Below are 15305 nucleotides of genomic sequence, written 5' to 3' on the forward strand. Positions count from 1 at the left end.
GGCCTGTGCACACGCACGCGTGTGACAGGTAGCACCTACCGAGGGCTCACCACTTGGCAGGCCCCACCTAGGGCACTTTCCCTGGACTTTCGTGCTTTACGTTTGTTTTTGCCGTTTCCAGCGCCTGGCAAAAGGGGTGGCGCGGAGTTGGCGCCCAGAGACGTTTGCGCAGCGAATGAAGAATGAATAAATACGAATGGAAGGACGGAAAGGTGATCTCCATAAACCAGGGATTCCTCGGGCATCTCAGGCGATCACTGGGGCGGCCCCAGCCCAGGGAGGCCCGGGACGTTCGCTCGCGGGCCCTGGGCCGACCTCGGCTGCGGCTCCCGCCCCGACGCGCGGGCTCCCGTCGCCTGGCACCAGGTGGGCCCCGGCCCTGCTCAGCAGGTGAGAAAGCCCGGGCCCGCCGGCGCTTCGGCGTTTTCCCTCCATCTGCAGCACTTTACCCTCCCGGCCCCGCAGCAGGCCCCGGGCCGGTGGTCCGCCGACCCGCCCGAGGGGCGCGGGGCCCGGAGCGCCCCCTCCCTGTCCCCGCGGCGGCCGAGAGGCTGGCGGCCCCGCGGCGCACGCCCACCTGCCGGGCGCGCAGGCGCAGCAGCGCGCCGGCCTCCCCGCGCCCCGCGGCGCGCGGCCAGTGCGCAGGCGCGGCGGCCGATGCGAGTGTGGATGTGCGGGCGAGAAGATGGCGGCGGCGGGGGAAGCGGCGTGAGGAGCCGGGGGAGCGCCGCCTCATTGAAACGGGCCGCCATGGCCCTCCACAGCCCGCAGGTAGCCGCCGGCCCGCGCCCTCGGCCGGAAGGGGCCCCGAGCCCTCGGCGGGCGGGCGGGCGGGCGCACCCTGCCCGGAGCGAGCGTGTGGGAGTGGGGGAGGGCGCCGGGACACGCCGCCCGGGCCTAGGCCGGAGCCGCCCGCCGCCTCCGCGCCCCCCGGGCCCCGGGCCCTCCATCCCGGGCGGGCCGAGGGCCGGGCGCGCCGGGCCCTGCCTTGGGGAGGGCGTGGGGGGCGCCGAAGGGGTTAACCGCCCTGGGCTGGACCGCAGGGCGGGCCGGGGCGTGGAAGTGGGGCCCTCCCCGCCGCGCCGGCCGGGACAGGCGGCCTGGGGGCCCCGAGCGTCCTTCGGGGCCGCAGATCCCCCGGAGCAGCTCAGGTTGCTGTCTCCGCCCGGAGCGTGCCTCAGAGATTTGGGGGCGCCTCGTTGCCCCCGGGCCCCCAAAGCTTGTCTTCTCAGCTTGATTGATGGCGCGGGGGTTGCTGATTTTCTGGTTTTAGACCCAAGTCACTGAGGAGCAGCCTTAGGCTACTGTTGGAAAGAAAGCTCGAAATAAGTCGCCAGGACCGTACTTTTACTTGCATTTGAGTGACATCTTTTGCACGAATCCATCCCAGCCAGTGTCACACTAACGCACCCTGTCAGAACAGTATTTAAAGCTTAGGGCCCTTTAAAATAATCCCACAGTGGAAAGAAAGAGTAAAATGAACCTTTCTCTTTGGGGGAGATGTGTGTGTAGAGTTAAGCTCTTGTTTCCTCTCTCCCACCCATTCTGTCCCCTCTCCCCCCAAATTGCAATTACTCTGAATAAAAATCGGCATGTGGTATTATTTGTCAAGGTTGCTTTAGACCGCTGATTCGTTGACATCTAATCCCTAGAAATTGTTGCACACTTTTATACCGTCTCAGTGTGCTTTTGTATTCAATGTGGGAAAGTGAAACAAAGTAGCTGTTCGGAAAATTGGTGGCCAGTAAAATCGTAATCCTTCATAAGCAATTGGTTTTTGTTGCCTTCTTGTAGATAAAGTCGATCTGATTAGAACTCTTTTTTAAAAATGATTTTAATAACTTGCAGTTAATGCGTGTTGGGGAATTTAAAACGTGAAAAGCCTTTTTTTTTTTAAAAAATAGATCTTACAGGAAGCTTCAATTTTGCTAAATTTGTAGTACTTTAGTTTGCATCAGAACTTCCCCCGTTTGTTCTCTCGTACGTTTACTTTTGTATTTAGTATAGTTCTTTGCACAAAAAAAGGGACGTAGTTGTTGAATGATTTTTACAAACCTGTAATTCAAAGATTTGTTATTTGCTTTTTTCAACTTAAGTGCTAATTAGCTTATTTTATTGTTAAAATTACTATGAACATGTATAAGGTTCATTACGAACTAATGTGTAATATGTTCATTATGATTTTGAATTGAAGAAAGCATGTTTAGACGTAATTCACACCTTTAGTTAATAAGCACCAATTGCTATGCAAAATTGATTGAAATGTTAATTAGTGGTGATAATATGTAAACCTAATTGCAATTTCATTTACATTCGTTATCACGGTATTTGTTTTATACCCCAATATTGCTTATATTCATCTTTAGAAAAATAGAATGGCAAAAGTTAGCTGAGCATAAATGTTAGCAACACTTTGAGTTTATTCTTTTAAAGTATGATTTAAATGCTTTTAAGTTCTAGCATGGAGAAGGTAGCAAAGGAAATAGTTTGATATTTCGTAATTTTCATTTAAAAAAATAGTAATGGAATCATATGTGACAGGATTTAATTACTGGATCCTGCTTGAGTCAGTCTGAGCATTTTAAGTTGTATTATTCCAGTTCTTCCTTTGCTATGGGTCTTGTAGCCTTAATGGTCATTCATTCATTAATTCAGAAAATATTGATCCTTTTCCGTGTGCTAAGCAACATGATATGCATATTACTTGTTTATTGTTGGGAATAACCACAAATTAATGGTAAAGTCTTATTTTAAAATTGAATTGTTAAGGTTACAATTAAAAGTTTTTATAGAGATTATAGCCTATTTTTGTGTTATTGGAAAGTATTGGTTGAACACAATCCTTTATTGAAGTGCAATAGTGAAAAACTTGGAAACATTTCGAATGCTAGTACTGTCAGCATTTTAACAAAAACAAGTGTTAGATTTTAATAGTTGAAGTGTAAGTTGAAGCAAATTTTGTTGTCACCAAGAGAACCAATTAAATGATTTGGGATCATTAATTTGAAGCTACCAGTTCTGCCTTATACCTGAAGAGATTTTTGTGATCATTGAAATTTCCACAGTAATGCTTCCTACACCCCATTTGGATGTCATGCAGTTGGTTCCTGTCCTCGTCCTCTGCATAGATGCACCCCAGTCTTTCTATTACTTTGTGGTAGTGGGGCTCCCACATTTAACATGATGGAATTTCTTGGATCCAACTACAGCATATGGCAAAGTGTTACTGTATTGCTGAATATTTGTTTATAACTGACAGCTGGATTAGTGTTAATTCTTGAAAGAGGTACATTTTTATTGGCGTCTCACATAGTGAGCAGCTGAAATAAATACAATTATTTGAAATGCTGACAGGATATTTGGAGATAACAATTTTCCTTTGCATAGTAGCAGCAAAATATTTGAACATGTCCCAAGACTAGATAGAATATTAAAAGTTTGTGAATTGAAGGTCACCTGAGTGGTTTCTACAGATGCACTGTGCAGATGCACTTTATCCAGGGCCTCACCTTCCTGCTCTGGAGCCCTTGTTAGGACCTCATTGTACGGGAGTTACCTTGCATAATAAGTGAGTAAGAAGTGGACCCACCACATTCTAAACTCCTCTTTAGAGCAAAAGTTAGGACATACATTCCAGTGTTCTGTTATGTGAAACTGACAGGATTTAAACAGTGGTTCACATAGGAAAACTTAAAGGAGAAAAGGATTACAGAACTTAATGATTGTTTTTTAATGATCGTGCCTAAGTAGCACATTTACTTTGTGCAACACTCAGAATATGATATTACATAATTGAGAAAAGTGGTATCATCTCCACTTGAATTAGTTAAATCAAAGTTTTTGTTTGGTTTTATGTGTGTATGTGTTTTAACAAATTTCAGACATATAAAGTACTTCCTATTAATTGATCTGGGTTTCCGAGTGGCACATTAAACGTGGTTGCTGAGGACACTTCTTACTGATAATATACTAAAGTATGAAAAATAGTAGGAAGAGCTTGCTTTTGAATTTGTAATTCGGCGGTTACATTTCTATATTTGCTGCCACACATGCAAGAATCACTGTTGTACAAAACAGATAAATCTGTTTGCAATGGAATTTGCTGGCCTTGGGCCATTGGATTACTGTCATTTGTCACTTTAGTGCTGCTTCAGCAGTGTAGGTGTTCATTTCCAAAGACTTACATGTGCTCGGACTGCAGTTTTACTGTGTATTGAAGTGATCTCCCTAAAGATCTTTTTGTGACCATTTCTGTCAGTACAGGCTAGATTAAGAACTAGTGTTGAAAACATAAAGGTAGCCCATGGGGTGTGTTTATAGTATTTGTTTCAAGGATCAGAAAATTTAGAATTTATCATAAACCTAGATGTGGAATCTTCAGATCATAGACTTTTCATGAGCAGGCTGTTTTCTGACCGAAAGCTCTCCGGCTATGACCCACCCCATTTTCGTCAGAAGACCTGAGAAACCAGATGGTTTACCCAATGCCTCCATTCTGTCCCTTTCATAAAACATGTCATGCTCTGGTTGTCCTCTCCTGGAATAGGGTAGGTAAAGTATTCAGATAGAAGTGAGGTTTGGGGCTGGGAGAGAAGGTAATGTCAGGATTAAATCCTGTCTTCCTTGAGTTTTCCTTTCTGGCTTACACGAGAATTGTTAGAGGAAAGTGTGTGTAGTGAGCCCCGTGCCCTGCACTGAGTATCTGCACAGCAGTCTCGGCTTCTCTTAGGATCCTCAGGCCACTCTTGGGCTTGTGTCTGCTGCCTTACTGGTTGTCATTCTTCAGATCATTTCTCAGTTTTTCTGGTATCAGCTTGAGGGCCGTCTCCTAAGCTTATACGCTGTGTGTGATTCAAGAGTCTCCAGCTAATGCATCTGAAACGAGTACTTCCTAATTAAAAGGCAGGTGTCCCTGCTGTTGTGTCTTCAGTACCTGATTTTTACATCTAGCTGCCTCCGTTCGTTCATTTGTTCCTTCCTTCTCTCTTTCTCTCTTTGATGGTGGTAGATTTTTGTTTCCCCATTTGTCCTTGTTTTAGGAAGAAATGCTCCTTTTCATCTGTGTGTATTGGGTATGGACATACTGGTATGCTCTTGACTTTTTTTTTTTTTCTGCATAGTCTTAAAAGTAGCAATAGTCACTGTGACAGCTCCAGACTTATATTCTCATTGGAGCTACTGTGAAAAAATATGTGTATGTATAAATGCTAATTGCATGATATTAGATGTATCAGGTGTGCCCTGTTGTAAGAAACTGAAGACAGAGAAAAACATACATTGAAACTGCACAAAATGGGGGGGGGGGGTTGTGTTACAGACTCGTTATTGTGGACATGCTGTCTGGGGTGGGAAAGGCATGGTCCAGTGAACAGGACACATCCTAAAAGTCCTTAGCTGAGATCTGCTGGCTGGGCGGGACGTGGTGGGGACAACTTTGTGTCCACAAAAATGGAAGTTTACCGTTATTGTATGTGTCAAAAATGCTTGTTTTGATGTTTTAAAATACATGAAATAAAGCCAAATTTCTTTATAAATTACATTTTGCAAGCCATGGACCTTATGAACTAGAACTACCCAAAACATTTAATATAAGATTCTATGTATTTAATGAGTTACAGTCTGCCTTGTTTAATTGTTTTCGAATAAACATGATAGTATCTTTTGCTGTGGATATAAGCAATACATTTTAATTTTATTACATTCATTTAAATTTCATCAGGACCAATTATGAATTTGTGAATTTATTTGATATTCTAATAACTGTCAAGAGGCTTCATGGCATTCCTTTTTTTCCCTTTTTCTTTTCTCCTATTTTAGACAGTTTTCAACTCAGAAGAGCAGTGAAGTAAGGCCTCTCTTGAGAGAGACTTTCATTTTATATCATTACAGTATCTACTCTCCCTATTCATTCTGCAATTATCAACCTTTTTCCTTTTGATAGGACATGTTGGGGTAAATAGAAGATAATATGAAAATGGAGTTTAATTCTAGAGTTTTTGGACATTCCTGCCCAGTGTAAAAAGCTTCTCTTGATATATTAAAAAAATTTTTTTTGACTTTTTTTTTTTTTAAAGAGCAGTTTTAGGTTCACAGCAAAATTGAGAGGAAGGCACAGAGATTTCCCATATACCCCTTTTCTTGATATTTTAAGTAATAATTTCCCTTAGGTGGCTGCTAAGACCTTCTGTATTTATTTAAGACTTGAAGTAGGCCTTCCGAGTAGATCTGGTCGTTGAACAAGGAGGAACGTGTTTGTTACAAAGCACTAAGCTTTGTGGTAGTCGCCGTTTGAAGACTGTTGTGCAGTGTGTAAACTGCATGATTCACGGAGTGTCTTAACTTACTTGCTCCTTGGGGCAACTCTGTCCTGTACTGTTATCACCACCATTTCACCTCCGTTTCACCGGTGAGTAAAGAAAGACCCAGAGAGGTGATGACTTGAGGTGACATGGCTGATGGTGATCAGGTTCTTAAAAGCAGGTCTTTTGACTTCTAAATCCTTTGCTTTTTCTACTTTGCCAAACTCCTTTTCTGGAAGAGACTGATGAAAGCATAATGTTTCACATCATGATTTCCCCCTAGTAGTTCCTCAGTGAAAGTTTGTTGAATGAATGAATAAGCAAAATAAATGTTTAAAGACTTAAATAGGTCACTGATTACTACGTATGTTACCAGTATGTTACTAAATTTTGTGTGGGGTGCATTTTGATAAAAGCCCTCATTGATTTTATTTTGAATTACAAAATAAAAACATGCTATTTTTAAAACATGCAAACAAAAGTATTTAAAGTATAAGTCATTTCTTTTCCCTCTGATCCTTAATCCTCAGTTTGATGTGTATTATGCTTTTTCCTGTTAGGGCTTTTTTTTCTTCCATAGTTTTCCTAATACAGTCTATTCTAACCAGGTAGTCCCTCACCTGAACTTTTTAGAGCAAATCTTGTTTTCAAAATTATTGAAAGCATCCACTCAAGTCAGGTTTCTTGTTTTTACCAGATTTTCCCAGAGAATGGAGCAAATATCCTGGAAGTTAAAGTGGCTCATCAGGAACTAGGATGCTGAGGATGTGGAAGTGTTGTAGAGATTCCTAGTAATGTTGTCCAAACAATTAAAAAAAAATACTTTGAAGACATTCAAACCCTTCATTTATAACAGCTATACTGTTTGGTTTTTATATTGTAAAAAGAGGTCTTTTTTTTTTGAGACAGAGTCTCACTCTGTTGCCCAGGTTAGAGTGCAATGGTATCAGCCTTGCTCACAGCAACCTCAGACTCCTGGGCTTAAGCGATCCTCCTGCCTCAGCCTCCCGCCTCAGCCTCCAAGTAGCTGGGACTACAGGCCAGGGGCCACCATGCCCAGCTGATTTTTTCGATTTTTAGTAGTGATGGGGTCTCACTCTTGCTCAGACTGATCTTGAACTCCTGAGCTGAAGTGATCCTCCCGCCTCAGCCTCTCTACTGCGCCAGGCCTAAAAAGAGGTCTGATTCAGATTCTCGTTGGTCTGTTGCCTTTGCACTAGAGATTACCAAGGGGACAAACATTTCATTAGCAGGAGAAATGGGTATGTCACCTGTGCTAGTGAATAATGAGGAATTGAGTGATGGACCTGAAGTTTTCTCCATCTTTTCCTCCTCTCACTTTGTTTTATCAAAGTACTGCAGTGGCAAAAAATAAAACAATCTCCCAGACACAACCACATTTGACTACTTCCTATTCTAATAAAATGCAAAATCAGGCCTTCCATGGGTAGTATACTATTTTGTTTGGAATTAATTTGTAGGATATTAGACACTTTTATTCAGAACCACATATGCAGGGCTGTGTGATTGTCTTTTGTGATTGTTCAGAGATTTTTGGTGGCTGGACATTAGGAATATAGAGCTGGAGAGAGAGTCCCTGTGCTCTAGCAGTTCACAGAGAAGTAGGCTAATTGGTTGGTGAATTCAGTTTTAGGGTGATAATTCCTGTACAGAAGTGTGAATGACTTAGGAACATTCATTCATTCATTCATTCATTTGTGTTCGTTCATTGAGTAAATAGTTACTGAGTGGCTGCTGTGCCCCAGGCGCTGAGGATGAGTGATTAGCAGAACAGGCACCACCAGGGAGCTTCCGGTTTAGTGAGGAGGACAGTTTGCTAATCAGATAATCACAAGAATGTGTGAGTTGTCCCAAAGGAAGGGAACAGTCTGGGGGTGTCAAAGAAGTCCCCAGACTGTCCCGGTGGCCATAAGGAGAGTTCTTCGACTTTCTGACTAGGAGAGTGCAGTAGAGGTGGACACAAGTCACATGATCCAAGAGATTGTTCGTTGTAAGATGGATTGAAAAAGGAATAGAGTGTGACTGAGTGTCAGGGGAGGCTGGGAAGATACTCTCCTAGAATAGTGACATTTGAGCTGGAGTTCCCAGCAGAGAAGCATGAGGACAAGGGCATGTGGAGGAGAAAGTGCAGAGGACCACAGTCTCAGAGTCTGTGGCATGTTTGGGGAACGTGGGTTTGTGGCTGAACTGATGTGCAGGGTAAAGTGTTTAGACAGGAGTCTGGGGAAGAGAGGGAAAGGACTTGAGAGCCCAAGCCAAAGACTGAGCTTTATCTTACAAGCAGGTGGGTATCTGGGAAAACACAGGTTTGGGGCGGTAAAGTTGGTAGCACCACTCTGTATTAGTATTGCTAGTTGAGGTGATTGTGCAGGGCTCTGATTTGGATCCATCAAGAGTTGTCAGAGCTTTGATTCTTGGGGCGCTCTTCCAGATCTGAATATCTGCTCTGCCCACCTTAGTATCCCGAGCGTCTTAATCCACAACTTTGAGGGGAAAAAAGCAGGACATTTCTTTTGGGGTCATCTGAGATAGACCAATGCAAGGCAAATAGCCTTTGAATGTCCTCAGAGATAATTGGATAGAGTAGTTAGGGAAGGTCATTTAGGGACATTATTCCCTTTATGGGGGGGGTGCGGCACCTTTAGAAACAAGCATTTGTCCCCTGATTATACTCCTAGAAAATAAAGAAAATATTAAGGAAAACATACCACTCATAATATTGCTTGACTCTGAGATAACTTCTATTAATATTTTTAAATGTTTCCTTTAGTATTTTTGGTATTAACTTTTCTTTTTTCTTTTTCTTTTTTTTTTTTTTTTTTTTGAGAGACAGTCTCACTCTGTTGCCCTGGCTAGAGTGCAGTGGCATCATCATAGCTCATGGCAACCTCAAACTCCTGAGCTCAAACGATCCGCCCGCCTCAGCCTCCCAGAGTGCTAGGATTCCAGGGTTGAGCCACCGAGCCTGGCCAAAATTTTAGAAATTTGGAATCATTATAATAGTATTTTGAAATTTGTGATCCTTGAGCACTCTCTTCTAATGTCAGAATCACCTGGCATCCCGAGCGCCATCTAGACATACTGAGAAACGATCCCTATGAGCAGGTCCTTGAATCTGTTGTAACAACTTCTCCAGGTTATCTCAGCCAGGCTGAAGTTTCCGAGCCTCTGTGTGCTTCTGGGTACAGTTTTCTTTTTTTCTTTCTATTTAACTTTTGAGCACTTTCCCCTGAATAGCAATAACTAAATCATGCTTTGGTCAGAATAAATGTTTTAACAACTCTGGTCTAGGTTAGATGTGACCAACAACAAAAATACGGGTTGTGCCACTCTGAGCGTGATGTTAACTTATTTTAGCACTGAGTGGAATTGTGGAACAGTTGTGAGTAAATAGACCCAACATGAGAAACCTGAAAATTTGCTGCTTGGAAGATCTGTTATGTTGGGTCTTAAGAGTTGAGATTTCAGGCTGGGCCAAGTGGCTCACACCTATAACTAGCATTGTGGGAGGCCGAGGCAGGAGGATCATTGAGGCCAGGAGTCTGAGACCAGCCTGAACAAGAGTGAGACCAGATCTCTACAAACTATAGAAAAATTAGCCCGGCATGGTGGTCTGCACCTGTAGTTCCGGCTACTTGGGAGGCTGAGGCAGGAGGATCGCTTGAGCCCAGTAGTTTGAGGTTGCTGTGCTGTGCTGACACCACAGCACTCTAGCCTGGGAAACAGAGCCAGACCCTGTCTCAAAAAAAAAAAAAAAAAAAGAAAAGAAAAATTCAGTTTCGTTTGAATTCATTAGTAACTGATTAATTCCTTTTCAACAAGCATTTATCTGGCACTAGCTGTGTGCCAAGTCCTGTGTTGGGGTTTATAAGTTGCAGAACACTTTTTAACATTTTTTAAAAAATGGAAGTACAAATGCATTCCCCCAAGCCATGAGAGGTGATCTGGCTGGTGACTGTCTGTACTCCATGTTTTGAAATAAGACCCTTGTGAACAGTAAGGGAGCAGCAGAGAGTCTGCCACAGCTCATTGTAACTGTGGCCATGCGATGTTCCGGAGAGTTGCAAGTAACTTTCTAATTCATCCCGAAGCCTTAGTTGATATCAAAATCTCTGAGGGTGCGTGTGCAGCATTAGGCCAGTTTGCCGCCAGAAATTTTGCTCCCTTGTTTTGTTGCTGGTTGTGGATTTATCAGCTAAGGAAATTCTTCTCTCCAGTTTTTCACAAACTGATGCTAAAATATTACTCTTGGTTCCATCTTGCTTCTTATCTAACACTTGGCTCTTCCATGCCACAACAGAGCACTGTAAGTTAGGTGCCAAGAGCACCAATTTCTCTCTTTCATATGTAACTACAGTTCCAGTCAGTGAGAAAGAGCTAGGCTTTTTTTTTTTTTTTAAATCTTAAACATTCTCTTCACTTTTGACTGGAAGCTTAGTTGAATATAATTTGAACTTTACACACAATGATACTGTAGCAATATCCTAGCAATGACTAGTTTTAGATACAGTTACCGGAGCTGTGTTTGTCTCTCATCCCATGGAACATGTTAAACAATTGTTTCTTCTTCTTTTTAAGGAGGATGGAAAGTAGAGTTCATTGCCATTATGTTTCTTTGCCCTTGCTGCTTTTTGGATGGAAACATAAATTTGAGTTAGCCCTGTTAATTGTCGATCACTTTTCTATGAAAAAGGAAACAAATCCCATGTATTTCGTGTGCACAGCAATCTTTGAGGGCCCTGTGGACTTTGATTTTCTAGATGCCCTTTCTTTCCTTCTGCTGGCAGGTAGGCAGCCATTTATGGAGGCCTGTGCGGGCCCTGTGCTGAGAGGAGGGGAAGGAAGAGACGGCCCTCCCTGGCGGAGGCTGTGCTATATGCAGAGGCCAACACTACACGTCTGAGCTGGGAGCAGTGACCCGCCTGACTGATCTGGTCGGGGGTCAGGAACACTTGCTTGAGTCCGGCGTGGTCTAGCTTTTCCACAGCCCCACTGTCCAGCACAGTGGCACTGAAGTGTTTGTTGGGTGGATGAGTTAATTGACAGAGGGACCAGTCGAAGAAAATAACAGAGAACAGCTGGTTGTCATTCACTGATTTAAAGATTGCATGTGGGTTTGTTTCGGTGTTTCTAGTTCTGGGAATGAAGCTCAGGACCACAGCCTGCAAAACCATGAGGGACAGATTTGCCTTCTATAGAAATACCTTTTTAATAATGAGAACTGATTAAGAAGAGATGGCTGCTTTAAAGCATTCAGATTGATTATAATTTTTGCATGAAGAATGTGTGAGTGACCTCTCAGCTGCTTTTAAGGTTTTTCAGTGCTCTATTTCTTTCTGTTGTGTAGTTTCTTGAATCTAGGTGACTGATGTGTGCATCACATACAGGTTATTTTGTTTCATTCCTTGGGCTGTTTCTCAACAAATGTAGTCCTGAGATCAAAGGATAGTTACCAATGCAAATATAATAAAACGCCTTCACCATAGTTACTAGTAAGTGCTCAGTGTGAGGGCCTGTGTACTAAGGAAAGTTCTTCCATGCTCAGTTAGTGGGCGTGCAGTGATCTTTGCAGGCCTGGTCAGAGCAAACGCAAGTGTGCCCCCAAATTTGGAACCCAATTGTGTGTCAGTGGTAATATGGAAAGAAAAGTTTTCAGGTGGCTTGTAGCAGTTGTTTTTTATTTCCCCCACCTTTGCCACCCTTTGTGCCCAGCCAAAGTCATCATTCATCCATTAGTTATTGAGCTTAGCTGGGTGCCAAGCATGGTGGGTGCAAAAATAAGGGAGAACAAGTCGTCTCTGCCCAAGACCCTTTGTTTGTATAGACTCACTCCTCCCCTCTGTCCTTGTGACCTGCTCCCTTGCTGGCAGTGAGTCTCTGTGCCCGTGCCGCCTTCTCAGAGGCCCATCTCACCACCCTTTTGAAATCATTCTCCTTCATGCTGGCCACCCTCTCTCCAAAGCATTTACCACCTTCTAATACCCTCTGTATCTAATACCCTAACACAGTTATTTCTTTCATTTTCTGTCTCCCTCCTATGTAAGTTCATTGAGGGCAGGGATTTTTGTTTTGTTCACGGCAATGTCCCCAGGTCCTAGAACATGATAAGTACTCAATAAATATTTATTGGTGAGTGATATAACACAGTTGATATATTTGGAAGTCCACAGTTAAGTGTGGGAAGTTGGCCAGATAAATGAGCTGTTCAGATCCAGGGTTAGGTTAGAAATGTTGTCACAGGAGATTCCCACTTTAACTCAGAAGATCTGTTAGGAAAATAGTTCACAAAGTTGAGCCTCTGGGACTGAATTCTACAATGTGCAAAGTTAGCCAGGCCAGTGTGGGCCCAAGAGAAGGGTACCCAAAGCAGAGCTACCCGGCACGTGCAGGGTGTGGAAGTGGAAGTGCATTTGAAGTGTGGAGTGTTGTGGGGGGCTTCGGTGTGGAGGTGGAGTGGGGGGACACGGATGTGTTAGATGAGCCTGGGAAGGTGGTTGAGTGCTAAGTTCTGTGAGCTCTTGTAGATGAGAATTACCATGAGATGGGAACAATGCTTTGACAGAAACAGTGTTTGGGAGCACTTCTGAGGAGGTGATGCCTGTGCTGCCTGTAAGTCAGAATCATGCAGGAGGCATATAACATGCCGAATGAGGCCTGGACTCAACCCCAGAGCACTGAACCCAGAATTGTTGCCTGTGTGGCCTGAGGATGCCATGATTGTAAGTTGTCACCAGGGTTGGGGACTGTTGTCTTAGGCCTTTGTCCTGCACTGTCTTGCATGGCTGATCCTGCTTCCCCTGCTAGGTAAGTATCACTAGGGGTTGGTTTTCTACTTCTGTATGGAAAATAGAGTATGAGGAGCTGATTGGGTGAAAACATTTCTCTTCTGGGATGCTGAAGTCCTGAGCTCCACATATTTACTGTAAGGGGGACTTTCTGAAGTCTGGAGTTAACATTTTTCTATTATGATAAAAGATTTAAACCATAAGAAACTTAAACACACAATTAAAGAGTGGAGTGCAAACTGTTACCATTTTGTCGGGTAAACTATACTTTGGAGGGCATTTTCCAACAGATCATCAGGTGAAAGTTAAGTTGAGAAAGTAAAAGTAAATTGCTTCCTTAGTGGACTTGGTCAGAATCTTTAGCTATCAGTACCCGTTTTTGCATTCCTTCATTTTTAGTAGATAGCAGTTTTTCAGCTTTTTACTACTTTGACCAATGCTTCTAAGTAACTTTGGTATTCATTAACAACCAAAGCAACTCATTAGGGGGGAAATTCTGTACTTAGGCTTAAAATTGGAAAGAGAGGAGTGTATTTCCAGCTAACATAAGTACTTCTCATTAGGCAGCTCTAGATTTTCCAGGGTATTTGAAGAGACCATTGGCAATGGCCATCAAATTAGAAGAAAATCATTTCTGTAGTCAGACTTCTTTTTTCGTGGCTGTCCTGTGGAATGAAGCTCCGGTTTAGTGATGTGCTTTCCTTCCTGGCAGGTGGTCTTCAGTAGCGGAGCTGTTGTTGGTCTGGTTCCAGCATATTTCATTAAGTGAAAAATCCTGTCGAACAGATGGCACTTAGAAGTTTCTGCCCATGTAGCACTCTGTTTAATGAAACACTATAGTTTTGCTTCATTGTTTTTGGCAATATTGTCTTTGTGTGTAGCGTGGAATTTGAGTACATGGTCAGAGGATCTTGGCAGTTATAAAGGTTGAGCTAGTCAGGAATTATCTGAGGTGATTGATGATGGGACAGAGGCTGACAGTTTGCACTGACAGTTACAGTGCAAACAGACAACAGAATAAAAAGGTGACACACAGTATTTTAGGTGTCATTGTGTACTACTAGTAACAGTCTTTGGACCAAGGACTGTGAAACTAAAAATCCCAGTGAGTGGATGTTTATAAATACAGTGTACTGAAGAATTCTACTTAGGTAAATGAAAGATTGAAACTGTGGTCCTTGGTCTTCAAGAGCCGTTATTATGGTATAACAGCTGCTTCTTCTACCTTATATAGATTGTGCATCAATTTTTAAAAAAAATTAACCTTATTGAAAATATACTTTAATATAATAAATGTGCACATTCTAAGTTTGCAGTTTGAGTTTTGACAAATGTGTCAAAGTAGTGACTACCACCACAATCAAGATACAGAACATTTCCATTGCCCAGTGTTCCCTCCTGCCCCTTTGCCATAAATACCCCCAAACTTCCTGTCCTTGTTCAGGCAACTGGTGATCTGCTTCTGTCACTGACAGGCTAAGTTTGTCTTTTCTAGAATTTCATTGACCCAGAGCTATGCAGAATGCACTCTTCTATTTGGTTTCTTTCACTTGGCATAACTTTTGAGATTCATCCATGTTGTGTGTTGAGTTCCTTTTCAGTGCTGAGTAGTACTTCCTTATATGGATGTCCTACACTTTGTCTCTTCACTTCTTGTTGGACATTTGTTTTGTTTGTTTGCTTGTTTGTGTGGTTTGTTTTTTTTTTGTTTTGAGACAGAGTCTCACTCTGTTGCCCAGGCTAGAGTGCCGTGGTGTCAGCCTAGCTCACAGCAACCTCAACCTCCTAGGCTCAGGTGATCCTCCTGCCTCAGCCTTCCAAGTTGCTGGTACTACAGACAGCGAGCCACCACGCCCGGCTGAGTTTTCCTGTTTTTTAAATAGAGATGGGGGTCTCACTTTTACTCAGGGCTCAGGCTGGTCTCGAACTCCTGAGATCCTCTTGCCTCAGCCTCCCAGAGTGCTAGGATTACAGGCATGAGCCACGGCATCTGGCCTGATAGTATTTTCACACCCATGTTTCTTAATCGCAAGAGATCCTTTTGGAGATGGAAAGAACTTTGGAGGTTATCTAGTCCAGTATACACTCATTTTATAGATGAAATCAAGGCTTTTATCACTCAGCACAGTCTATTACTTCTCAATGTTTCCTCCCATCTCCCAAATTCAGCTCATTTGGATCAGGAAATGAGGGAGGCGAG

The 15305-nt window shown here is 43.2% G+C and overlaps 1 protein-coding gene across 1 annotated transcript in view; it reads left to right on the plus strand.

Moving 5' to 3' along the window:
* Window positions 1–616: 616 nt before the first annotated feature.
* USP10 (ubiquitin specific peptidase 10) overlaps window positions 617–15305 on the plus strand; it is a 59743-nt gene continuing 45054 nt past the window's right edge. Inside the window, exon 1 of the mRNA XM_045533712.1 lies at window positions 617–771. Coding sequence (XP_045389668.1) covers window positions 658–771 — 114 coding nt within the window. The 5' untranslated portion in view covers window positions 617–657. The remainder of the gene's footprint in view (window positions 772–15305) is intronic.

This window comes from Lemur catta, chromosome 20, assembly GCF_020740605.2.
Source record: "Lemur catta isolate mLemCat1 chromosome 20, mLemCat1.pri, whole genome shotgun sequence".
Classification (NCBI taxonomy): Eukaryota; Metazoa; Chordata; class Mammalia; order Primates; family Lemuridae; genus Lemur; species Lemur catta.